Source organism: Coloeus monedula (genome assembly GCF_965178545.1).
Source record: "Coloeus monedula genome assembly, chromosome: Z".
Classification (NCBI taxonomy): domain Eukaryota; kingdom Metazoa; phylum Chordata; class Aves; order Passeriformes; family Corvidae; genus Coloeus; species Coloeus monedula.
Genome location: NC_138822.1, coordinates 18,938,811 through 18,966,376, shown reverse-complemented (window position 1 = coordinate 18,966,376; position 27,566 = coordinate 18,938,811). Strand labels below are relative to the sequence as shown.

Below are 27,566 nucleotides of genomic sequence, written 5' to 3'. Positions count from 1 at the left end.
TCCCCGCTGCCCCTCCGGAGACAGCACACTGTCTTTCCTCGCTGCCGCCTGGCTCTTCAACTGCTCTCGTACCTCGCGCAAATTTCACACCGCCCAGGCAGCACCTGCGTGCTTATACTGTGGATTTATTATTATTTTATTATTGTTATTATTACTACTGCTACTATTACTATTATTATTACTTTAACTCGGACATCGGTATCTAACGCTGTGTCCAGCATTTGAGCTGCCAGTCAGCTCTTCTCCACACTGCCCAGAGGAGAGCCGTAGGTCAGGGCATGGATGCAAACTACCCCCCTGCCTCCACTTGCCCACCCAGGCCCGGGCGCTGCAGGAGGCGGTACCTGGTCCCCCGGTAGCAGCGGGAGGGCCTAGGCATACAGTCCGGCGGAGGAGCTCCAGGGGAGAACCGGGCAGCGCAGCACCCGGCGGAGCGCAGAGCTGGGGTGCGGCCGGGCCAGGCGAGGGGCGGGCGGGCGGCCCCGCTCCTCCCCCGGCGCGGGGGCGGTGGGAGCGTGGGAGGCGGGGCTGCGGCGGCGGGGCGCAGCCGCCTCCGCTCGGGGCCCGCGATCTGTGTAGCCCCGCGGGGTTGCGGCCGCTGCCAATTGCGTAAGGGCGGCAGCCGAGGCGGGGAGCGGCGGAGTTAGAGAGCAGCCGGCGGTCTCCCGCCGTCTCCGGGGCGGGGAGCGCTATGCCGCCGCCCTGAGCGCGCCGCCGCCGCCCCGAGCGCGCCGCCGCGCCGGGCCCAGGTGAGAGCGCGCCCGGCCCGGCCGGGACCAGCGCGGGGCCGGGCCGTGCCGGGGCGAGGGCCGGGCCGCCGCGCCTCGCCAGCCGGGCTCCGCCGCACTGGCGTCTTTTGTTCCCGGGGCCGGCAGGAGGGGAGGGAAGGAGGGAGCGGGGGCGGCAGCAGCCGGCGGCGGGGCGGGGAGGGCCGGGCGGCAGCCGGAGGCGGGCGCGGCCGCCCTGAGGAGTCGCGCGTGCCCGGCAGGTGTGGGCCTCGCTCCGCTCCGCGGGGCCGCGGCAGGTGCGGCGGCGGGGCCGCGCTCCTCGGGCCGCGGCTTTGTTGGCGCGCCTGGTCGGATGCTGCCGGGGTCGCGGTGGAGAGCGCTGGGCTCAGGTCCGCGTCGCGGCGTGACTGTGCTCGGACTTGTCATAGGCATACGCGAGTGCTTGGGCTGTCGTGGAATGCCGTCCTTGTGACTGATAACCAGCAGCTGCTTTACTTGCCCCGAGGCACGGAAGAAACACTGAGAGTTGTACATCATCGCAGCCCCTCTAGGAAAAGCGGGTGTGCAGTGATTAGTGCGCTGCATTTGTGCGACATCACATCTTAGATGAGGGCTGTGTGCTGAAGATACTACCCTTATTTGTATTTTACATGTGTATTTAGTGGCACGGTTTCCTTAAAAAAGAAGAGATTTTATGTTTCTGAGTAGTTCTAAAAACAAAATAGCAGCTGGGGCTTGACAAAGACAATGTAATAAGGAGTATAAAGTAGTACTTTGTATTTTTGTGTGGCTTTAGTCTGTTTTAATGAATCACAGAAAAGATTGCCGTGGCTTGCTGGTGGTGTGAAATGGCCCATGGGTAGCAGTAAGGAGGAGGGAGGTTCATCTTTGTTCGTAGGAGTCTATAGCTCTTCGAGGTGCTTTGTCTGCGTGCATCCTGTGCACTGCCAGCATGGATGTGAAGTCTCCTACCAGATCAAGTTTGTTGGGCCTGCTCCTCCTGCACTCTCTCTACTAATACAGCATCCAGCAGACTGTATGCCAGGGACTTGAGCTAGGCAAAGAGGCCAGAGAAATAAGTTATATGCAAAGCACAAGTAATGCCCCCAGCTACAGAGGGATTCAGGAAGAAAAGAGAGAATGTGGAGGGGAAGAGGACAAAGACAAGGGGTCTTGTGAGGTCTGTGCTAAAATGAGAGTGTCTTCTGAAGTTCAGCATCTCAGCAGGAGCTGTGGTGTGTGCTGTTTTGAGATGTGGATAGATGTTTCTCAGTGGCACACTGTAGGTTTTTTTAATTACGAATATTAACACATTAGCCCCACAGTATTTTGTGGGGAATGTGGTGTTGAGGGTTGGCTGGAAGCTTTTAGCAAGTTCATCTGACTTGTTAGTAGAGACACTAACTAGTAGGAGATGGTGGCGTCTCTTGTAAAAATCATTGTTTTCAGAAGGCCCTGTGTAATCCACTAAAGGTCTCCCAGCTGTTACAACTCCTGTGACTGGAAGCACTGGAAGCCTTTTGGTGGCACAGTTCACAAGTTGACAAACCAGGGGAACAAATAAGGTTGTTTTTCCTCTAAGGCATGAATATAAAAATAGGTAGAGCACAAGCTGTGGGACTGCCTTGGTTATTTTGCTCAGGGTTTTTGGGTTTTTTTTTTTTTTTTTTTTTTTTTTTTTTTTTTTTTTTTTTTTTTTGTTGTTGATACATATTGGAGTAGCTTGTATTTCAAATGAAGTTAGGAGGTTTATTTCCTTGATTAATGACAGGGTCCAGCGGGACAGGTGCTTTTCAGTCTGACTTAAATACTTCAACATCCTTACCACCAAGGTTGCAAAGAAATGTCTGCATGCTGATTGCCATGAAGATTTTTTGCCTTTTCTTTTATACCTGTTATACCTTTTTTACAACTTCTGTATTCTTAGTGCTTTTTGCCAACATTCTTGGACTTGTTTGTTCAACTAGGAGACTAAATGTTTTGGAAGCTCCATAGGTAGGGGTTAGTGTGCCCCAGACCCCAAGGTCCTCTCCAGATCACGTTCTGTAAACCAAGATAGAACCATCCAGGAGAAGGTTCCTTGGGGAGGAGGGGGGGCTCATTCAAGCCTTTCATTGGGGAATTTTTGATAGATATGCTGGTTAGTAAGACCTATAATGTTATACCAGATCTTTTGGGGGTGCATTGCAGTGTGCACTGGGGTGCATTTGACCTGGACGTAGTGCACCTAAGGATCCTTAAAATAAATACAAAGGTAAAATGCTTTTTTCCCTTCTAACCATGTTTGACTCTTGATTTTAAGACCAGGAAAAGGCATCATTGCCTTGGACCATCAGGACTAAAAATGTTTTTTAATTACAGGTAACTTTTAATATGCATTAAATACAAAGCCCAGTCATTAAATTCCTTTATTATATCTCCAGCATGTTTAAGAAAAGTTTTATTAAACAGTTTTAGCATACTATTTTTGTGTGTTTTGAGGTAAGTCAGTTCAGCTTCTTGCTGGGGAAGTCTTGTTTGCAGAAAAGGAGCAGTGACTCAATTTTGTTTGTCTTACTTGTTGGATAGGAGGGAGCTGTTTGCTTCTCTACATGTGGGAAGGCTCCAACTACTCTCTGTGCTAGGATTGGAGCTTCATCTCCTCTTAGTTCTGCCTTGTACTGGAGCTGGGGGAAGCTGGGGAGGAGAGGGAACCTGTCCCCGTTGTCTGCTGGAGGCCGATGCTGCAGCCTCCACAGCTGTAAGGGCACACCCCTGCTACCCCTGCCCCACGGCTGAAGGAGCTCCCTGATGGGTCACATCATGTGTGACTTCAAGGGAACCTGTCCCACAGTGCTTGCGGTGAACTGTTCTTCACCTTCTGTGTGCATGCACCAGTGATTTAAAAACTTCAGAAACTAGTGGGAAAATTTTTGCCTAGTAAATCTCACTTTCTTTATATTAAAAAATTAAACCATAGGAGTGTAGTCTGAAGTATATCAGTAAGGTTCATGCTTTGCATTAATAAGGCTGTTCTGTAGAATCACCTACAGTATGCATCGAAACATGGTTAAAGTCTGTATTGTAAATTGCAGTTTCTTGTTTGGAGTCAAATTGTGACTAGACTTGATCCATTCTCAACTTATTTTTACCGAAAGGGATTTCACTATCAATTTAATGGAGTTATTTTTGGCAAGACAAATGGGAATGAATTGTTTGTAGATGTGGGTGTTTTTCCACAGAAGTATTTTCTTGGAGTAGTAATACTGAGAAAGAAAGTGGAAAAAGAGTTGAAAAGTTGAGCAAAGATGTGAGGGAGAAAAGCGATGTATTTGCAAATACGGAAAGGAAATACTGAAGGCATTAAAGAATGCATACTTTAGAACTTGTAACTGGTTTTATTGCTTTCTTGTGAAGTAGGTTAACGGAAGGGAATGTGCTAGTAGCTCTTCTATCTTTTTGGCATATGGGATTAAGAAGAACATGATAAAAAGAGTACTGCAGTCATGTAAGATGACTAGCTATACCTGGCAGGATGTTGCAGTACTTGGCAGTTGGTTGCAGAGTTCTTGGAGTTTCCTAGAATGGAATTTACTGTAGTCAGCCAAAATACGAATGTAGCCACCAGCTCAGCAGAATGCATACTTAATGGTGGATTACAGGGCTTTGTTTTGCTGTTTGAAGATTGATTTTTTGAGATATCCCAAATATGCTGTTTGTGTTTTTAATAAAAGGACAATGATAGAATGTTTTTTCTTTAATAAAATTGTACGAACATATCACATTGTCAGTTGAGAGCCTGATGAAAAAGGAACAGTGACTTAATTTACACATAGTTCTGTGATTTCTGTGATACCTTAGAGCCATGGGGTATGCTAGCATTCACATATACAGTCAAGTTATTCTTCTTTAGTTCATCAGTAGACACTCTTTTCACAAGACCTTGTGCCCTCATGCATTTAGCTGGCATGTGCTGTGCCCTTCTGCTGGATTGCCACAGTTCCTACAGCAAAATGAAAATTGTACTATGTTTCGGCTACTGTGTATCAGTTTGGCAGGTAGTGTACACAGTCAGGTGAGGGTGTATTTTGTGCTGCTGATCTCAGCAGGCAATTGCAGCAGCTGAATTGAGGGGGATTTGGTCCTTAGAGGAGGAGAGGGGATTTTGGAAAAGTGAAGGCAAAAGACAGTTAAATGAGATCTTAAAGCATAGTAGAAGAGTGACCACATCACATCAGGCAAAGTGGCCATCCAGGCAATTACCAAGTGTTTGACAGTCATGAGTAATAGCCATCTGGTGAGGCTACTGCATGGTGATGCTACTGCTCTCAGCCTCAAAAAGCTTGCATTCCAAGGACTTCCTAAACTCAAAAGTGTTATTTATCCAATAATTCTCAGCTGACTTCTCTTCTGCACCCTTGTTGCTCTCTGAACCTATGTAAATTCTTGAAGTCCAGAGCATACAGCACTGAGTCAGGTTCACAGACTTCTCAGTGTCATCTTTTTTTTTCCTTCTTGGAAGAGGCATGAAACATAATTTGCATTCTGCCAGCTACTTCTGACTCTATGGACCTGTGTCATATAGCTTCTCTCTTAAGTCATCCATTACCAGGATGAAAAATCCTTTGGGAGTTCAAAGAGCTAAGAGGTGCTGGTGTCACAGCTGTGTTCACACTGGATGTGATTTGATGTGATTTGGAGCTCTTAATTATTTTTTAATGCAGACTCATTTAACTTGGCTCATACAAATGCAAGACAGAAGAATGTGGGTGTGCAGCTGCAACAATTCAGCTTTTCAAGCAGCACTGGTATTTTTGTGGTTGATGCAGTTAAAATCTGCAGAGACAGACCTTCAAGTATGCAGAATAAGGGGTGACATGTCATTTACTGAAGCTTGAGTTGGACTGAAGAAAAAATTCTCAGAACTTAACAGCTTTGCCTAAGAAAGAAAGAAATCCACATGCTGATATGAAAGAGAGCATGTTGTGATACCGATTCATGTTTAAAATAATTTGAACATGACAACCCTTTGATGATTAAGTGATCGTATGAGTACACTCAGGAGTATTTTTGCGTATGTCGGTTAACCAAACCTAAGTATCGGATCTGACTCTTTCCCACACTTCCTGTTGTATTCTGTGCTTTCATATATGCTTATGATGTATTTACAAGAGCTTTTCTAATTTGGTAATAAATATCTAATCTTACTACCTTTCTCTTTGGAGGAGGATTGTAGGCCTAGTGATTCAAGGTAGTGCCAGAACTCAACTTTACCTCTCTGAAGTGTAATACCATTACACAAAAAATTTTCCACTTTGAAGTCCTAAGGTGTAGCTGTTTTGGTTGGGATTTGGGTTTTTTTTAGAGACTACAAATACCTGTATTCCACTTCTTATTGTCAAGATGAGAAGTAGTTTAAGTGTTTTTCCCTGGTTTTCATTTGGTTTTTTCCCCTACCATCTTACTCAGGTTCTCTAAGGTGAATTTGCCTTCTCTAAGGCAAATCCGTCACTTTCGGGTGAAAGTTGTTGACTTAAGTGTAGCTATTTATTTACTTAAAAGTAGGCTGGTACTCAGATGCATCACTGAGCTGAGGCCAAAGCGTTCTCTAAACTAACCATCACAAAGTCCCTGTGAGGCTAGTGACCACTTTTTTTCTCATGTTACAGGCTTGGGGCCCAAATAAGCTGTGACTCATGCAGCAAGCTTATGGCAGATGGGTGATTAAAATGCGAGTTTCCACTCCTGATCTCTTACACAAATTATTGAACATTTCATTTCTGAAAGTGGAACAGTGAAAATGATTCCATTCATTTTTCCTATTTCAGTATGTGCCATATTTCCTAGTGTGCTCTTGGATGTGCTGTATTTAAGTTGTTGATAATTCACTTGTTTCTGCATGGTTTCCTCCAGCAGAATGTGCTATTTTTTAAACAGTGAAGGAAAAACAGAGTAGAGCTCTCCAATTTATAAGTAACTTATAAAGATAAACTGTGTCAAAAAGGAACAATGGAAGGAAAAAAGGGAATTCACTGGAAATGTCAGACACCATTTTAGATACACTGACTACAGTTTGCTGTGGCTTCTGGCTTACATTTCTTTGTTTCAGTGGGCAAGACCTGATGCTACTACAGTTGTATTTGAGCAGACTGAAAATTGCAGTGTCTTCGGGTGAATTAAGAATTCTTGAAGGCTTACAGGATGATGTTTGGTGTTTAGGAACTGGAAAAAAACATGTCCCTGCAGTTTCTGCAGTAAGACGCATCTCTGCAGCACTACAAAAATCCCTAAGTTTTGTACATAAACTTTCTGCAAAATTACATACTTCATCTGCTGCATCAAATGCTCTGTAAGTGAAACCAGGTGAGTGCTGCAGAGCTTGCTCACACAAACTGTATGTTGAAGGACAAAAGCCCAGTTGTCATTGGAACAGGGAACCATTTTTCTTGTACAAATACCATCTGAGCTTTGTCTCATCCTTACTAGTGATCTGCCAAACACCTGCACAGGAGGGTAGGAATGAAATTCATGGCTCTCCTGTATGCTGTCAGCCATGGACATGAGAATGGTTTTATTTGACCATAATTTCATACTTATTCCCACAGACAAATTCTATTCCAGAGTGTCTGTTTACCTATTTCCCTTGGAATGGAATCTTCTCACTATCCTCTCCCCCTCACCTCATCATCCTTTCTAATCCATGGATAATAGCTTAACTGTTTTGCATATCACCTAAACATATGTAGTTCAAATTTCCTTTCTTGTATATAAGTTTGAAATTTGCTTCTGAACTGGAGAGAGACTTGTGTTCTCCTAGAGTTCATTAGACCAGCTGATGAAGTTTATTTCTATCTAAAGGCCTTCTCTCTCACCATAAATATAAGGCATGCTTTCACTTCTGTCTCTCGATGTGTGGTACTGAAGTAATTCTGTGATTTTGTACTTTGAAAGATTCGGTTTAAGAAATGTGGACCTTGGCTCAAGTGGTTTCCAGTGGTTGTGTATCATGGAATTTTACATGTTTTCTAAGTGCCAAGAAATTCACTAAAAATTAGTAGTTGCTATGCAGGAAATTCAGAAAATCTGGTGCAATAAAGCTTATCTTTTAAATCTTGTAACTTCTACCATTCTTATATCTCTGTTTCTTGCTGATTTTTGCTCTGATTTTCTTCTGAAAGTGGTGGGCAAGGGAAAAGACTTGGTAGTGGCATGCAGAAAACAGCATATGTGTCTAGATGTCAGTAGAGTTTTTACAGATTTTTTTTTTTGTAACTCAGCTGAGATTTTCAGGCTTTTATAAATACTGTGATTTCCAACAGTTACTTAACCGTAGCAGTGCATCTTACTGTGTACATATTCTTTCCAGCTTTTGTGCATGGGTGGAAAAGTAGGTTCCTTCCAATATGCTGTCTATTGTCTTAGTGAATAGGTGTAATTTCAGAATGAGGCAGTATGAGAAAATGTGGGCTTGGAAAGGAAAGCATGTGGGCACCCTGTTTGGAATCATTCTTACTGGTGAGGTTGAGATTTGTTGAACTGGTCCAAAGCACTTGAGCATTGACATTAGTATCTCTATTGTAGTTGACCAGCTTGAAGGTCTGTAAAGGTGTGTATGTCATACTTTAGGAGCTTGCTTTACATCACTTTCTGTTCAATAATTGTTTCTACTTAGGAGCTTTTTAATACTGCGTTCTTGTCCCTTTCCATTTTCATGGGTTTCTCACTGCCCTTTGGTTTTATACCAGACAGGTGCCTCTACCAGGAAAGCAGTAATAACTTTGGTGGTACTATGTTGCATGGGGAAATATTTTTTTGTGTATGTGTTGTTTTCCTCCACCCTTTGCTCAGTCTTTTCCTTAGCAGGAATTATATACTCTGAGGCTAGACAGTGTGATGATAGGTCAGCAGTAGAGCTGGTGGTGTTTGGTGGCCCAGATCAACAGAAGTGTGTAATTTCTTCTGGTTTCTCTTTTGTTTTACTTTTAAGACCTGTGATCCTTAAAGCATGCTTCAAGAGAAGCATTCATTTCTTTGCACTGTATGAAGTAAGCAAACTTTCTTTACTAAGTTTTCAGACAGTGCAGGAGTGTGGGAGTTTTTTAGCACGTTTGACATGTTTTTTTATGATTAGCACTTGGCAACACAGAAGTGTAAAATATCTTGGTATTTTTCTCACTTTTTGGGTGGTGTCAGGTGACGTTTTGAATTATCTGGTAAAAGAAGCCAATTTCCAGCCCCAAAATGAACAACGGATAAGCATGCTGCTTGCTTCCAAGGACACAGTCACGTCTCAGGAGGTTCATATGTTATCCCCTGGTTGTACAGTGTGTACATGTTTCCAGTTTCTGACCATGTGGAGCAATGTGGGCTTGATGAGTGTGTGGTAGCAGCACATGTTAAAAGTGGTGAAGGAATTCTTGAGGAGATGGGAGATGTTGCAGCCTGTTCAGCAGCTCACTGCTGTCTGCCTGCTGGGATTTGCTGTCCACATCTGTTTGCTCAGATGCTCTGTAGACAGATCCAGGCTTGCAGGTATTCACTGTTTTCACTTGGAAGCTGTGCAAAATAAACCTTTAATTTTTTTTTTAAATTTAAGATGTGTTGCCTGATATGACCAGCATGAGAAGTACTTGTTTGCTTGCTCATGCTGTAAGAAGGGGTGCGTGAGCAGAAACCTGGATTGTGTGGAGTAGCCCTCCTCTTGCAAAAGTGTGATATGCAAATAGTGCAGTCATCCAGCAGATGGGTGGCGATACTCCAGATATATCGTGGGCTGAAGCATCTGAGATACTCCAGCTGAGTCTGTGCATTGGAAGCTTCCCTCCTACTGATGGGCTGGAAGCACATGCTTAAGTGTGGCCCTGACTAAAAGCTGTGTTGAATCTTGCATAATACTCTGATGTGCAAGAAGTTTGGGAATAGTAAGACAGCAGCATTAGTAAATGGTGTTACAACACATTTGTACAGATACAGCTCTGTATAAATGCTAAGTAATTGGTTTTATGTGGTGTGAGAACTTGACTCTTATTGAAAGCACTGTGAAGCAAGCAGCAAAGTAAAATACTGCATCATCCTGTGTACCACAGTACGATTGCAAAAGTGTGTGGTGTTCTTGTCTGGGACTGACCATCAGGAAGTGATGCCCAGATCATGAGTTCCTTTAGGAGACCACAGCATAGGCACAGGTCAAAGGGAAACGTGGAAAAATTCAGGTGCATGGGAACTTGCAAGCAAATGTGGTATTTACATCGTTGAGGTGTTTGACTATTTTGTCCTGCATTTTACTCTGTAAATTCATTTGCAGAGTAAAATTTGTGTTGTATTTGTGACGCACTGTATTTGTGCAGCCAAATAACTGCATTCTTTGGGTCATAACTGGCCATACAGCCAATTACTATACATGCATTTATGTGGTGCTCTCTGAAGGCTTCCTCAGAGTGGAAATAAAGAAGCCAATAATTTGAATCAGATTATCAGTCTGTCTTTTAAAAAAACCAGTAGGTGCTCGACAGGATATAAGAGATCCTTTTTCAGCAAGAGAATTTCAAATAACACATGAAGAGGGAAGGGAGTATTGCAATGGTTCCTCCTGTTGTAATGGAAAACTGTATGGTGAGTCTTTAGAATATGCTAAGTATCTCCTTATGTCTTAGTTTCATTATTTTTATTTTATAATGGCTAAGACAGCAATTCTGCCGTCTCTTTCCCACCTGTCCTTGGGGTGACCTGTGTTTTCACTTGAGCAGGATAGTTGAAAACCTTTTACAGTTGCCAAAACTGTAAAAGCGCAATGCTTTGTACAACAAAAAATACGCTTGAAATATGACACAATTGTTTCCAATGGCTGCTGTAATGAATGTTTGTTTGTTTGTTTGTTTTTTATTATTTCTTTAGAGGTCTGGCGGTACTTTAAGAGGCTTTGGTGGGCAAAATTATGGTAAAATTATTTTGTAAAACTATTTCAAGTCTTGCATAGCCAATCTGAATTTAGTTGATATAGCTGAGTAATTAACAAACTTTTTAACTGTTGGTATTACACTATAATGAACTCTGTAGTAATTTCCTCAGTGTCACAGATAGATGTCATAGCTGAAAACTTAACTAAGTTTAAGGTGTTGGAGTTTCAAACCATAAAGAAACCCCTCAGTGCTGGATCAGATTTCTTAAAATGTTTAATTAAGAAGCTAGTCCAGCATTTGTTTAGTGAGACATGTCTTTGAATTAGCTGAAAAGCTCCATCTCTAGTCAGCTTTTAATACATCTAAAACACAGAAATTACTTTCACTGCTGAGAGATGACAAGTTGAGTGTAAAAGCACATGAGGTTAAAGCAAACTGTTCCACAGTACACATGACGCATTGGGCAGTTAAGTTTGAGAGCAGAGGATTAGGTTTGGGAAATAGTTTGTCAAAGAACAGAAAGGAGAATGCTGAAAATTAATTTGTTAAAATGAGCAGGTGCAAGAAGCACTTCTGAAGGACTCGGAATAATTTTTGCATTCTGAGATAGCTACTCCAGTTAATGTTTCAGTGCCTTCATTGTCATTGTGCATACGTCTGGGGGTGCACTGTCTCCCATGAAAGGGTAATCTAGCCTGTTCAATAGTAACAGCTCTTTTTCCTTGAAACAGTGACATATCAGATTTTGCGGCATGTGGGACAAAAGGTTCCTTTGCTACTTCTCAGAATAAGATTACAGTTCTCACATTCCTCCTTCATCAGCGTGCCTGACACTTCAGAGTATGGCTCAGACTTCCATTTGTTAATGGAACAGAAAGAGGATCTTTATACTCCCCCATTATCAGTAGTTTTTATTTTTCCTAAACTTTGCTATTTAATACACGACTTGTGCCTAAATCGCCTTCAGGGTTTGGTTTCAAAAGTTAGGTTTCAGTTAACTGAAACTTGAGCATCTTTATCCAAAAATTTCACCTATAAGAAATGTTAATCATTATGAGGAAGAAAAATTATACCAGCTTTGTGAATACTCTGTACAACACTGTTGACTGGAAAACCAGAGAAAACAGTCAAATGCAGGTTTGTCTCTTAAACTAGACAAGTGTGGTGAGTTAGAACTGCTGCTGAGGATGGGCGAGGCAGTGATGGCACTGGTACACTTTCCTCTCGATGTACTTCAGAAGAAAGATGGAAACAGTACTAGTAACTGAAATAAAAGCAGCACTCACTTCTGCGTGGTAGGTACAAAGATCTGAAGCAGTCATGTTGCTTCCAGACGTCGTGTCCAAAGCCAGGCATCTCAGCAGTGAGAAAAATAACAAGGTTTGCTGAACAAGATGTAGGCGACTTTCTTACAGAACCGTTCCTGATGCACCTTTACTAGCAATTGAATCGTACTGTGAGTAAATTAAGAGTTTGACGGCTCTATGCACCTCTGCTTATTAAAAGGGTTCACAAAGTTGCATCAGCATGACTAGAAATAAAATAGTATTTGGTATTTTGTATATAAAATTTAAATAGCTTTTAGGGCTTCCAGTGTAGAAGGCAGGCTTGTCTTTTTCAGCTTCTTTCCACAAGGGAAAGTGGTGAGTTTGTTCAGCTTCTGTGTACAGAAAAAGTACATTTAGACATTCTTTGCATAGTTGTGGGGAAGCAGGAGTTGCTAGCTTTGTCATTGTTCAGCTGATTTCTTAATCTCATACTACAAGTTAGCTGTGAAAATAGTCTGTGAAAAATACGCACTGGAACTATGAAGAAGTGGTGTGTGCTGTACTGGGTTCCCACACCACATGCTTTTGAATTTTTGTTGAAGACATATGCTATTGTTCGATGCAGTTATTCCATGGCAAGTAACCAGTAACAGGTGACTGATACTTTGTAAATAGTCCCAGCTTCAGTGGCTGTTCCTGACATACGTGGCTTAAAATTGCCTTTTGTTGTTCTTTTTTTTTGTTTTATGCATTTTGATGTGTGTTCTGAAAGCCTGTCTCTTTATTTTTTCCCTCTGTGTGTGTGTGTGCGTGTTCCAGTGACTTTGTAACATGCAAGGCACTGATACCAGGGGGACCTCCCCTGCATTCCTCCGTCCTCAGAATGGGAGCAGTCACAGGTCTTCGGGATATGTCCCAGGGAGAATTGCCCCTCTCCGTCCCCCGCCGCCTTCGCAGAGCCATGCTGCAGCAGAATTTACCTCGGCGAGACAAGAAGCCCAGACAAGACTCCCGTCCCTACCAGTGGAGCAGCACCGCCGACAGGCAGAAGCCAACAGGCATAAAAATACTCTCATTTGCTCTGCCATTTCTAGCCTTTCACTTTTTGTTGCACTGGGGATTTTTTTGGGAATAGCTTCAAAATATGCTCCAGATGGTAAGTTCTTTTGCAAAGAAAATAATCCCTAGAAGTTATGCTACCTGTGAGCATAATTCAGTAATTCAGCATCAGGATTAATGTTGAAAGTTAAGTGCAAAAATAGGACACTTACTGTGATTTTAACATCGAAGGAGGTAGAGTTTGGGGGCAAAGATCAGCTCCCATTTTTGTTATCTGTGTTGTTTTTATTATGCATGGTTTGATTTACTTACATGAAATAGAAAGGCATAGCAGTAAATAAAGATTACTGGTGAGGGGGGAAAGAGGCATGAATGCTTTATAATTATTTTTGTCTGCAGAAGCTGTCTCATAGGTTCACAAATTGTAGACCGCCCTAAATCCTATCTGTTTAAGCAGTAACTAAGGAAGATAGTAAAAAAATGTTAAAGTAAAATCACTTAAATAAATCTCTGAGAACGTATGCTAATAGTATGTGTTTGTTTTGTTTATATGCAAATTGGGCAGAGACCTTTTTTGATCTATGAGCCCTGATTTTTTGTTTTCAGCTCATTTTAGAAAACAGGGCAGCTTCTGCGGAATTTGGAGAGTCTCTGAAATGTGTCAGTGGTTGTAAAGCATCAACAGGTGATGTGATCACAAAGTGTACATCCCTCTAGCCAGTTACTACTAGAAGATGCTATGAGGTGCAGTTGCTAAATCTTGGTAGTACAGTTTGCAGCATGTGTTGTTTTGGTGAGTTTGTTTAGATTTTTTAAGGCAGTAGTCAGGTTTCTAAAAGCTAAACAGGATTTCGAATTGAAACTGTTGGCTGTTGTAATAAGAGACTTCTCAGTGGCTTTTGACATAGTAATTAAAAAGATGCTGTTTCCAAAGTCAGTGTAATACAGGCTGAACAAATCAGATAAGCAGCCGAAGACTTCAGATACAGTACAAAATGCTTCCAGCTGAAGTGCTCTTAGTGGTGGCTTGCTGATATACCTCCTTGGATGAAGACTGAGTTTTCCTAATAATTTTGAAGGAAATCAACAAAACCTTAGGGACTAGTAAATGAAAGGTTGTTCCTGTTATGATCTAGATTGCTGTTAATGGGTACATATGCAGTAAGTACTTTGGTTACAGACAAATTCCAGAGGAGACGGAAGGGTGACTTACCCAAATGACTCTCTGAAATACTTTAGGGTGGAGCCAGGCTCTTCTCAGTGGTACTGTACAATAGGACAAGAGTTAATAAGAAGTTCCACCATAATATGAGGAAGAACTTCACTGTATGAGTGACTGTGTGCTGGCGCAGATTGCCCAGAGAGGCTGTGGAGTCTCCCTCACTGGAGATAGTCCAGAACTGTCTGGACACAATTCTGTGCAATGTGCTCTGGGATGACCCTGCTTAAGCAGGGAGGCTGGACCAAATGACCCACTGTGGTCCCTTCCAGCCTTATTTATTCTACGATATTGTGAAACCCTGACACAAGAGAAACTCCTACAGGCACCAGGGAAAGTCTGGCTGATGTTTCAGTCTTGCAGATGTTTCAGTCTTGCAGTATGGTTGTTGCAGAAGCTCCCCAAAAGTTCCCCAGCAGGTTGAAATGTTAATGTGTTTACCTCTGACCCAAGCACATGTGGTACTGCAGCAAATGACACCAGTTCCTGTTAGGTGTGCTTTTCTTCAGGGCTAATTGGAAATCCATATTGTCAGAACTTGTAATGGCTGCTTAAAAGGCAGTGGAGGGAATGTGACACTTGGTAGTAAATGCACATAAATCCTAAACCTCCACCATACTTTCCCTGAAGGGAGGATGCTGCTTGTCAGCATTTCTGTTCCTGCTTGTCAGCTGGTTTCTTTTTCCTCCTTGCTTCTGTATTCCTGGTATTTACTCCTGACTCATCTAAGGAGTCCTGAACACTGGAGATCAGGGAGAGCAGTGGAAATGCAGTTTCCTTCCCCATTTCCCCAGGCTTCTGATGCAAGGTCAGAATGGCAAGCTGGGGAGACTTCCAGGGAAGAGTTTTTCACTCCTGAAGCTCTCAGCTGGACTTGGCCAGGGTAAACAGAATCCTCAGAAAATTTAGCTGCAGAAGTCTGATAAACTTCTGCTGAGCAGAATATAGCACTGATTACTTTTTTCCAGAGGCCTTAAAAGCTCCAGATGTGGTGTCTAAACAGGTAGAAAGGAACTGTTTAGTTATAGCTCAAGAACTGTTTCCTGCCTGTCTTTTTCTCCTGTCAAATTTCATTTGCTTACTCCATGAAAAGTTCTAGCATTGGGGGTTTTTTTGTCAGGACATTTTCTCGTGAATGGTGTACTTTTCCTCCACCATTTGTAGAAATTTTACTTTTCCCCCCAACTCTAATAAAAGCAACTAAACCTTAAGGAATGCTTAAGGTTCCATTTTTACAGAAATGTTTTGAAGCAGAGGCTTGACTTGAAAAATTTTCAACATGAGTGGCTAAATTTGGCAAGGTCATCACTACCTAACAGTTTCTGGTCTGTGCTTCTGTTTTTATTTAACTTTAAAGGCAATAACTATCATCTATAAAATCTACTCGGTAATTTTGGAGATAACATATGGTGAAGTTCTAAATATTTAATGTTTTCATTAAACCCACCACAATTGCTAAGGGAGAATTTCAAAATACTTTTGCTAAATACATATGATCTTCTTGCCAAAAAGTTGATCCACTGTGCCCCAAAAGCATGTTTGCATTACAGGAGTGCCTGTTTCTGATTCTGATGGCTTTCTTGCTGGATTGTAATGTACAATAGATTTGTAAACTATAATTTTTTTAGTTACTGTTCTATACCTCTTCTTTCTGATTCAACAGAAAAATACATGGTCACTAGATCTGCTCTTCTGTGAATCACACTAAGCAGAAGTCATCAGGTTGCTGACTCATGGTTTCCTCACACTGCCCTTTGCTACCAGCCAGGAAATAAGTGTTTCTTCACAGTGCTTGTGTATGTGGTGTCTGGGGAAAAGGGATTAGGGACTCTGCATGAATCAGGCAGTAGACTTGCCTTTATCTGGTGTGTGCTCAGCAGTCTTCCTGATTGCAGTTCTCTTTGCTTTTTGGCTTTCCCTTGTGTTGAATTACATTTTCTAAAAGATGTCTTCATAGGATTCTCCCAAAAGATTTTATTTCGTTTTTATTTTTATAATACTACTTGTATGCCTTTTGCCCTTTCTGCAGTTTGCTGGTTTTTCCCCAATGGTAGTCAAATCTTGGTTTATGTGGGTTTCCTGAATTGGGAGGGATTTGAAATGTGGAGAGTTAATAACAAAGGAAAAATATTTCTGTTAGCAAAACTAAGGCTGGCTTGTATTTAACTTGTGGATAGGGTTTAATTTCTTTAGATGCTGCAAGAATGGACTATTTCTGACAGCTTTTTGCATTGAAGGAGCATTTCAGAAGTGTGGGTGTATTTCTCCAGAAGATAGGATGTGAAAAGGTTATTTTGGCTGTTACCCTCAGTTGGCCTCCTAACATGTTTATTTTGGCATCTTTTTGATTGTCTTTTGCGTAAGAAAAATATCTTTAATATTTTAATTTTTTAATATTTATTTTTAATTTTGGTAAGATAATCCAAGGAATATGGCTTCCAGTTTTTACAGTATGTCTTTGCTTCCACATTACTCAGATGCTCAATTTGCTAGAGGTGTGTGGTATAAATACTACTTTGCTGTAACTTTGTCTGAAATCACGCAAGCCTGACAATTCTTGCTGCTGCCTCTCCTTCTCTGGCCTTGTAGCTTGGTGTTACTGCCTGTGTGGTGCCGGGGTTTCCAGCAAGGATTGCCTGTGTCTCTGCTCTTGTGTAGTTTGTAGCCTGATATTTAAGCTGACTTCCTGAGGGATACAAATGTTTAAGTTTAGACCCAAATGTTCTATCTCCTGGGAAACTGCTCTAGGTAGTTAGGTTTTATACTAAGTATATTAAGGGTGTCTTGTCCCTCCTGCAAACTTCCCCTTAAATAATGATTTGGATGCTTAAAAGTAAGAAGGGATTATCCTTTTTGACAGGGTTGAGACCTTGAGGAGGTGAGATTCTTAGATGCTTTACAACCATGTTAGTTATCCTAGTTAGTAGTGTAAGACTTCCAGTGCTCAGCATGGTTGCTCTGTGTCTGACTGCATTCCGCTTGTCTCTGCTCATCTACTACAGGTGATCCAGCAAATAAGAAGAAAATCAGTTGGGGTTCAAAAGTATCTATGGTCAACAATGTGTGGTCAACAGTAGTTTAATTCGATAAAGGAATACCTTCCTACCCCTGAGACTTTAGCTATTTTTCAGGTGTCTTTTTGGCTATTCAAATACAATGACTGTAGTACTGAAACCACAGAAGGAGGTGGGAGTCCTTTGTGGGTGACTGACTTTCTTACTTGTGTTCATCCTAATACTGCCTTGACTGATATGATGATGTTTGTTTTTTAAAAGTTGAATTTCACACTGTGTTGCAGAGAACTGTCCTGATCAGAACCCTCGCCTTAAAAACTGGAGCCCTGGAAAAGATCCTGAAAAACGAGTTATTATCAGAAAAGGGGATTTGTTTCGTCTGAACTCAGATGCTACAGTACACTCTGTAGTTATACAGGATGGAGGTATGAAATAGCAAGATGAACCTCTTGCTTCAGTGTTTGCATATTTTTCGCTTCTGTGATTACATAAAAATATGTTGAAACTTTATCTTGCAGCTTATTGACCAGTTCCCATGTTTTTTACTTTTCAGCCTGCTGCCAGGTCAGGTATATAATTCAAAAGATGAATAACCACTCTAGTATCTTTTCAGTGCAGCATTGGTGTAGTTTTCTGTGCAATACAGTAAAACAAGGTTGTTTAGTAGCCTTTCTGGTACTAAATCTGTTTGTCCTCCAATGGTAACTGTTGTATATTAGTAATCCTATCAAAAGAGCAGAAAAAAAACAGGAATAAACCAGCAAATTGTTAGAAAGATAAATCACAGTTGGTAGCAGTTACTTTCCCAAATACTCCTAAATACATGTAAGAACATAAAAACTTAATTCATGGGTGTGAAAAATAAATCTGTAATTTTTCTGTAGTTGTTACTGCAGAACTTGGTTATTTGAGTCTTTCTGAATTTTGCTTTGATGTACAGAAATACTTCCTTTCCTTTAGGTTTACTTGTTTTTGGTGACGATAAAGAAGGTTCTAAAAATATTACCTTGAGAACTCGATTTATCCTGATAAAGGATGGTGGAATGCTTCATGTTGGAGCAGAGAAATGCCGCTACAAATCCAAAGCAACTATTATTTTGTATGGGAAGTCAAACGAAGGTCCTGATGTGCCAGAATTTGGCCAAAAATTTATTGGCGTGGGCCCTGAAGGAACACTGGAGTTGCATGGGCACCAGAAGGTATCATGGACTCTTCTGTCAAAGACTGTATATTTCTCAGGGCTGGCCTATGGTCATTATACATTTAAAAAGAATTTTTCCCGGGGACTAAATGTTAGAGTGATCGATCAGGATACAGCAGAGGTTTTGGAAGTGCTGAAATTTGATACTCATGAATTTGCTGAAGAAAGCTTAAAACTCCAGAATTTACTGAGAAATGGACATCCTGGTCGCATTATTGCTATTGCTGTAGGAGATTCAGCTGCTAAAAATCTTCTGGAGGAAACCAGAGTGACTATTCAAAATCTTCTGGGAAGTAAGTTTGTCAGAGGATTAAGTTACAGGTAAGTAATTTATTTTCTCTTTTGTTCTGAGTGAAGATGACATGCAGATTCTCCTGTGGGGGATTTTATGAACTTTGACAGTTCATAAAGTATTCAGAGAATTCTTGTTGTTGTACACAGTGCTGCAATAACAGTGTTCAGTTAGCAGTACAGTGCAGAGACTGGTATCTGTGTGACAGACTTCATTACTTACTTGTAATTGCTTGCTTTCACTGTTCTTTATAGAAATTAAAACTGGGAGCAGCAAGGATTTTTTTTTTCTTGTTCTAAGACATGGATAGATAACAGTTGCTAGGTGAAGCTTTTAATTTGTATGACTTTGGAGGAGCAAGGAGTGGAGCTAAATGATCTCTAAGGTCCCTTCCAACCCAAAACATTGTTTCTAAGGGTTGCTAATCCCAGGTATCGAACATCTTATTCATACTCCTGCACTGTTGAAATAAAAGTACCTTACCTCTCCATTGAGTTTTCAAAGGAACTGACCTGTAAAATTATTTTGTGATTGAAATGCAGTTACAAGGTGTTTCTATATCTTTTGGCCATTCTTTTCAGTTGGTCAGGATTTGGATGGTGAGTCAGTAGAAGAGATAAAACAGGAATTATTACAGCAGGAAAGTTGTGCTCTTCATTTAATTGTTGCGAAGGCTTTTTGCAATGTGTGTTCTGAGCTTGGCTTTGTGCTGCAGAAGGTTGTCCACACTGCTCTGGGCAACATAAAGCAATGTGCCCAGGGAGCCAAGAAGGGCAATGGCATCCTGGCTTGTATCAGCAATAGTGTGGCCAGCAGGACAGGGAGAGTTCTGTACTGGGCACTGATGAGGCCACACCTTGAGTCCTGTGTCCAGTTCTGGGCCCCTTACTACAATAAAGAGATTGATGTGCTGGCTTGAGTTGAGAGAAGGGCAACAGAGGTGAGGTAGGGTTTAGAATGTAAGTCTTGAGGAGCTGCTGAGGGAGCTGAGAGCGTTTAGCCTGGACTAAAGGAGGTTCAGAGGAACCTTATTACTCTCTACAAGACAGGTAGGAGTCGGCCTCTTCTCCTAAGCAACCAGTGACAGAACAAGAGGATGCAACCTCAAGTTGTGTCAGGGGAGGTTTACAGTTGGACATCAGAGGAATTTCTTAATGGAAGGAGTTGTTAAGCATTTGAACAGATTGTCCAGGGAGATGGTGGAGTCATCATCCCTGGGGGGGGTGTTCAGGAAACAACTGGATGTGGCACTTAGTGCTGTGGTGTAGGTGACGAGGTGGCCATTGGTCAAAGTTAGACTTGATGGTCTTAGAGGTATTTACCAGCCTAAATGATTCTGTGATTCCTGTGTTGGCAATACAAGTGAAAAGTATACCCAGTCTCCTAGCTGCCTGTCAGTCTGTTCTTCGTCTTCTATTGAGATGGTGTTGTATAACCTCTTTGTATTGTCCAGTGTTTTCCAGGAAATTGGTCACTTAGTTTTTCCATTCCATTCTTATCCCTCACTGTCCCCTGACATCTGGATTCCAGTTAGTTTCCTCCGTGTGCTTTGGCAGAAGCGGGCTGGGTGTCAGTCAGGATGGCATGTTCTGACCTCAGTTCCTGTCAGGAGTACATTTGTATCACTGGCTGTGTAAGCACAGGGGTGTGGGATGGAATGCTCTTGCTTCTGAAGCAGTTTGGCCAAAAGTGCCAAGACCTGGATGTCCTATAGTAGCATACCACTTCCTGAAAGCAGCGAAGCCTGTGTGGCTTCAGATTGTTCAGGGTGTGGTGCAGCCAGCCCAACCTGTCCTCAGAGGTGTAGGTTTCTGCCCGTGGCCTCTGCACCAGTTTGTCTGAAATGAGGAGCTTCTTCAACCTGTAACTGGGAAGAAGCAGCCTTTTTTTCCTTCTGTGCTGAACTGATTCTTGTCTGCTTTCCTTAGTCAGTAGACACTCTGTAAGCACATAAAATTATTTTGTTCTGCAGTGGAAGATAGGTGAGAAGCTCTCCCTGATGGCTCACTCAGGAAAAGCAGGGTCATTTTCTTAAACCTCTAAAGCTAGTGAAAGGCAGCATGGAAGTGAGTACTCCATTACAGCCCTCTCCCCTTCTCCCTCTTCTGCAACACATGGAATGCAAAACATGCATCAAAATAATTTTATTTTAAATGTTACTATGTGAGATGTTCAGCTTGTTTGCTGCTGCTGCTGAAAAACTGGCTCAGTTATCTACTACTCCTCTGAACATGTTAACTCTAAATTTGGCCTTTTTGTCCCAATCAACAAAAACATCAAGAATGGTTAAAATAAAGGCAGCTGGATTGAAGGTGGTTTTAATATCTGCCTTTGAATCAACCATTAGCAACAGACTGCAGTCCGGCTAGCTGACACTGTTTTCACTTGGAGTGAATGATTCAACTTTAATGATGCAAAATTGTCTGGCTTTTTAATAGATAATCTCGACGTCTTCCTTTGCACACATGGTTATGGCATGACAGAGCAGTAAAGGACAGCAAAATAAAGTTGTTTTTTTGAACTTAGTGGCAGCTTGCTGTGGTGTGTGGTTTGCTTTTAATTTCTAAACACTCACACATCAGTGATACCTTGTACAAAGGTTATGTAACAGCATGCATTTCCTTTTCTGGATGTGAGCATCCTGAAAGATGCAAAAGCTATTGCCTGTCCAGCATTGGGGCAAACACCGGTGGCTGTTGTGGCTGTGTCCATCCCTCTTGGCCTGATGAAAATGTGATCCACTGGAGTCCTGACTGCTCCTTTGGGGTGTTGCTGGCTGATGGCAAGGGTCTATGGCAGGAGCATTGGCACTGACTCCTGCTCTGCCTGTGCTCTGCTAAAGCTGTTTGGGAGTAGGATCCTGTGTGGCTTTTGTCACTCAGCTCTAGCGATTTGCTTTTGGAAAAATGTGTATCTTGTTGAATGTTTTACTAAAAATGTGTATGAAAGTCTTCTCCAGTAAGAGCTCTAGTATTTGCCAATTTGTGTATAGGACACCAAATAATTTTAAACTATTTTTCTCTGCAGTTAAGTTTGCCCATTTTCCTCTACATTTTGAAGTTGCATTTTAAAATTAGTTTGGAAGAGCAAGCAAAAGGGGTTTTTATGTCTTCTATGCTCCTTGTCTTTTCCCAGTTTTGTAAAGAATTTTTTAAGGGCCATTCTATTTAAACATTTACTTTTGATTTTCACAGGCAAGCCTGGGCTTTAGTTGGTGTCATAGGTGGTGGAAATTCTTCCTGTAATGAATCAGTGAGAAACTATGAAAACCACAGCACTGGTGGGAAAGCTCTTGCTCAGAAAGAGTTTTTCACAGTGGATGGTCAGAAGTTTGTTGTGAAAGCTTACAGCGAATGGAATGATGGTAGGAAAGTGTTTTGTGAAATCCTACAGTTGGGGGAAAAAAATACTTTATGTGCTTTTTTTTTTTCACTAGAACTGCTGGTTGCAATTTAAATTTTTGAGTACTGCTGTAAGTTGCATTTTCTTGCTATGGATGAAATAGGAGGACACAGTTCTTCAGTACTACCTATTTTCTCACTGTTTGTATACAGTATGTGAGCAGCATAGTATTGAGTCTTAAATTTTAGTATATTTAGATAAAGGTAGGAGTCTTGTAAGTTCTGAAACTTTTATTTTAGTAATTTGGCAGTCATGGATGTTTTAAATCTAAGCTTCTGAGATGTTGATTATAGTACTAAAAAAGAAAAAACTTAATGGAAGGCAGAAGAAATGTTTTATTCTTGTTACAATTTTCTATTGCTGTTAGAGTCCTGAACTTCAGACAGCTGTTCAGATACAAAGTTGAATCTGTGGTATAAAAAGCTAGAAGACTTGCCGCTTGCTTGCTTTTATCCTTTATTCTTCTTTTTAAATTTAAGATATCTTTGATCTGAGTTCTTATGGGTAAGCATCTCTGTATGTTTTTAGAGTTACTGAACGCTACTGTGATTTCCTCAATTTTTTTATGGTACTCATGAATTTATTTGTTAAGTAGTTGAGCTATTTCATACTACCCCTTTACTGTTCATTACAGCCCCATGAAAATATATGGACTTACATTGAAAGAAGAAATAATCTATCAAAATACATCTTTTACTTACTGGTGCTGTAGAATTAGGTTCAAGAGTTGGCAAATGCAGCTGAACTTGGGCACATTCATCATAAGCTAATGAAATTCCATGTGTGTATAATTTAGTCTGCCAAACTGTTCTATTAGTTGTGCTTAAAAAAGAAAGTCCTCTACTTTGTTTTCCAGGTCCTTGTTTACATCTGTACAGTTTCAAATGGCAAAAAAATGTCACTTGAAACAAGCAGAGGTAGCTGGACCTACAAATTAGTGCCATATGATACTAGGGTTTTTTGGGGAAAAAAAGACCAAAAAACCCCCAAACATAGGTTTTTCCTGTCACCATTAATTCTGTCTTTTCCCTTTGTTTCATTTGAGATCCAATAGGTAAACAGGCTGTAAAGGCATCTCACACTGGCATGTTTGAGGTCAGAGTTGTACTTTAGAGGGTTTTGTGGCCTGCAAAATCTCATACATATTTTATTAGTGTCACCTTGAGAATGGTTTCATATGAAGGTGAATATAATCTTATTTTTGTTTCCTTTTCTTTTTTTTAATTAGGTGTCCCAATATCAGGCTTCCAGGTGGAAGCGGTGGGTGGAGTAGTACTGAACCTTCTGGATGATGTTAGTAGTTGGGAGCCTGGAGACAGGATTGTGGTTGCGAGCACAGACTATTCAATGTATCAGACAGAGGAATTCACCCTCCTTCCCTGCCCAGAGTGTAACAAGCATCAGGTTAAAGTCAAAGGTATGAGAGCAGTCACTGCATGAAGATCGGTGTGAAATATGTATTTGCTGCTGGACAGGGCCTTGCAGTGGAAGCAGTAAAGAGCCTTTCTCCAGTTGCTGTATGGCTTTGTTGCCATATACACGGATGTGTAATTCTCTTTGCTATAAAATGGCTCTGTGTGTCAGGTCTGCCTCACAGCTCACCATGCTAACTTTTCTTTCTCATTTTTTCCCAGGCTCATTGAATGCCTTATTTTTTTTTTTCCAATAGGGTTAGGCTTGTTGTCCTTCCCTGGCTCCTTTCTGTCTTTTCCCAAGTTCTCTTTATACATGCTTGAATAGCTGTTGTGGTCATTACTGTTTCCCTTGCCTTTAGTGTCATTCTCATCTTTTGAACTGTTATCATTATAATTTTTTCTGTTGTTGTTAAAAAAGTAGAAGTAAAAGCAGGAAGAAAAAAAGAAAATTGCAGTCTTTGAACGTGTATCTTGTTTCTTTTTTTCTCCTTTTCCTCAGTCTCCTTTCTACCACCTCCCCGACAAAATGGTTATAAAGTAACTGGTCCTTCCAAGATGCTGCTCTCACAGGATATCCCCGAGTAGTTGCAATCTGTTTTTTCCTTTGGGTGTGATGCACAACTGAATGGTCATGCGTGTTGTTGACCATTTCCTTTTTATTATCTGAGTCATTCTGCTTGGCATCACAAGAGTCTCCCAGGGGACTGGCTTGCCAGCTGTGCTGGCGTCTCTGTTTTCCTTCTGCTGCTCCACACCTGCTCCATGCTGCCGCCCTCCTCCTTGGCGTCCTCCAGCTTCTGGTCTGGAGCTTTACCTCTCACTCCTGGTGGGCTGCAGCATCAGTGCGTAGCACAAACTAATGCGTGTTGTTTCACAGTGTTAGTTTGCAGCAGCTCATGGGTGTTCTTCTCAATCCAGTTTTGCCCCGTTAATTTCTTCACAGTGCAACTTCCTCTTCTTTAAACTGCTCTTCTCCTTCTTCATTCTCGGAAGTTTTCTGTCAATGCCCTCAGACTTCCCTGCCCACCTGTGCCTTAAGGGACTGTCAGTCTGTCTGCCTTTCTGGCAGTGAAATTTGCTTCTCACACATTTGTTAGCATGGTTCACATATGTTTTACTGCACTGAGGAGTCTCGCATATGAAAAAAGCATATCTGCATTTACCTTATTATACATCAGAGAATACACGTTTGAGTGAAGCTGCAGAGCTAGCTTAGTGCTATTGAACATGGTATTTCCTTGGCTTCGTTCTTAAGTGTCATGTTGTGTGTTTTAGTTTGCACAGTGTTTTAAAGAGCAAACTTAACTTGAAGATTGCAGTATGAAATTTAAGGTTTTTGTCACCACTGAATAGTGTGTGTGTAGGCTATTTCATCTTGAAAATCATGTGCTGTGAAAAAGTAGCTGCTTTTAAAGGTTAAAAAAAAAAAAAACATTTTCACAAGATTTACAATATGGCATAAAATACAAAGTCTTGCCTTTTTTTTTTTTTTTTTGGAAAGCAAATCCTAGCTAAACTATTAAAAAGATATTAAAGGAGGTAAACTTGCAGTCAGCTTGCCCGTTTCAGGTTCTTTGCCACCCTCAAAGTTTTCTTTGTCATAGTAATATATACAGTTTTAAAAATTCCCATGCCACCCTACATATTTGTTCCACGAAGAATGAATTTTCTGTGTAATGGTAAACTTGACAAGCTGAAGAATGTGCTGTCTTGAAATTATTTCATGCATTGTTTTGCTAGGTTTTTAGCTGGTTTCACCTTTTTGTAGAAGGAAAACTAAAAAGTACTGTGTTGTGGGAGCCCTAGTTGCTCTTTCTTCGCTGGTTTACTGACTTGCTAGTCAAATATAGGGGTAAAACAATAGTTAAGCCTTAGGGAGAGGAATGCAGTCCCATTTACAGACATCTCTTGTCTTTTTAAACCCTCAGCAGCAGATACAGAGTAGGTGTAAGTCTTAGTTCTTCTTCATATTGTGAAGTTTAGGCTTGTATCATTTTTTTTAAGCCTTGAAAAGATAGTGATAGTCTGTATTCAGGGTATCATTAAATGCATAAAAACATTTTTTAAGGTTTACAGAATCAGATTTTTTTCTCAGTTTAAATAAGAAATTGGTTGGGGTTTTGAAGAAGAGTGTAAAACCTGATTATCTTCTTTTTCCTAATTTTGAGTTTATGCATCTTCAGAATAGCTATCTAAGAAAGAGGAAATTTAGTTAGGAAAGCAAGTCCTTTTTTCTTTTAGGAGGGAGGAATACAGCATTTTCAAACAGTGTTTTGGCTTCACTTTCAGTTCTTAATTTGTCTTTGAAACAGATTAAGCAGCCAGCATCTTTCTTCTTTTAAAGCAAGTCTGCATCTGTGTTTCACTAAGAGTTTGATACATTGGATTAATTTCAACTCTTCTTTGGTTTTTTCCCCTTCTGTTCACAAACTATTTGATAGAAATTGAGATGCACTTGCAAATAAAATGCTGATATTTTTTGAGGATTAGTTTCTTATTAAAATGAAAAATACCGTAAGAAAAGCTAAAAGGGAACAGCATGTTAAGGAGGAGGAACACATGGGTTTTGTTGCCGCAGTTACCTTGTTTATTTATATAAGTTGATTCTGTTTTTAATCAGTGGTGACTTTTTTTCTTTCTTTTCCCCCCCACTTCAAAACTTGTTGTTGGACAGAAAACCCTCAGTTTCCTCATGTAGGAGAAGTAATTGATGGAGTGGACATGAGAGCAGAAGTTGGAGTTCTTACAAGAAACATCCTAATAAAGGGGGAGACAGAAAATACCTGCTATCGTGAAAAGGAGTGTCAGTTCTTCAGTTATGATACATTTGGTGGACATATCAAGGTCTGAAAAACATTTTAAATTAACTTTGTCATATAAAGGCATATTAAGCACAAAAAGATGAATGTTAAACTTCAAGGGATTTGAAAACTCACTATCAATTCGTTCAATTGCTTTGTGTGGAAATGACTTTGTTCTCAGCTTTCCCCAAATTAGATTTAACTCCTCAAGACTTAGTCTGCAGAAGGAAGGGGTATAATGCACAAACTGTTCTAGAAATGCCCAGCAGGTGTTGTAAAGTTGTATGGCAGGGATTAAACTGTACAAGTGACATCCATGCATGTGCATCCTATAACATTACAGAATAAAGCTTGATCTCCCTTGTATCTCTCTTCCTTCCTTTCACTGCCTTCCTGCTTCCCCAGGTGATGAGCATTGAATCCTAAAGATCTGTCTCATCTGAGGTGAGCACTAGAGAGGCATGGAAAAGGAAGAAACTGACTTGTACCATGGGTTTTTATATTTAGTTTCTTAAAAATCTGAAAGTACTAAGGTTATGTAAAGGAAACTGCTTCTAATTTATTGTTTATGAATATAAACTAAGCTGAGAGAAAGTAGTGTTATAGAAACTAGTATTTAAAGTTGCGTTCACTTATATTTTTAGATGAAAGATTTGAACAGCAGTGCTTCACTGATGCTAAAGAAGTTTGAGGCCTCAAGTTTTAATTGCAAATATATTTGTGCTCATTATGTGGTCATCGCAGTTTAAATCTCTTTCTAATGTATTTGCATACAGATTTTAGTTTCGTAGTGGTGGACATAAGAGTGGGAAAGAAAATAAGCCCTTGCCTACTATGTGGCAGCTTTTGTTTTGTGGAAGAAAGTAGGTGGACTCAAGGTACCTTTTATATTCATATAACGTAATGAAAGAAGATAATGACAAGCTGTGAATCTTGCAAAGTGTGACCTTGATTGCCACTAAAGTATAGATACAGCAGACCTTCAGTTGGCTGGAAGGTAGAAAACAAAAATTTTGGCTTATCAAAGTTAAATTGTTCCCAGGAGACTGTTCTGAGTAGTGAGTGTTTGCTGCCAAACCTAGACTTCAGCACAAAAATGAAAGCATTTTTGGCTTATGCTAATCTTACATGCTCAAGCAGAGGGATCCTTGACGTTAAGAAATGTAATAGCATTTGAACATCCTGGATTTCCTACTGTCACTAGCACAGTAGCCTAAAGGGGGCTTAGTGGCAGTGAGGAGAGGCACTGGTTTGCAATTTTGGTGCTTTTCAATACTAAGCTAGAGATG

At 41.0% G+C, this 27,566-nt stretch overlaps 1 protein-coding gene across 1 annotated transcript in view; it reads left to right on the top strand.

Moving 5' to 3' along the window:
* The first annotated feature begins 599 nt into the window (after positions 1-599).
* CEMIP2 (cell migration inducing hyaluronidase 2) overlaps positions 600-27,566 on the top strand; it is a 50,185-nt gene continuing 23,218 nt past the window's right edge. Inside the window, exons 1-7 of the mRNA XM_082302074.1 lie at positions 600-749; positions 12,694-13,030; positions 17,451-17,591; positions 18,127-18,688; positions 21,854-22,023; positions 23,290-23,478; positions 26,151-26,320. Coding sequence (XP_082158200.1) covers positions 12,706-13,030; positions 17,451-17,591; positions 18,127-18,688; positions 21,854-22,023; positions 23,290-23,478; positions 26,151-26,320 — 1,557 coding nt within the window. The 5' untranslated portion in view covers positions 600-749; positions 12,694-12,705. The remainder of the gene's footprint in view (positions 750-12,693; positions 13,031-17,450; positions 17,592-18,126; positions 18,689-21,853; positions 22,024-23,289; positions 23,479-26,150; positions 26,321-27,566) is intronic.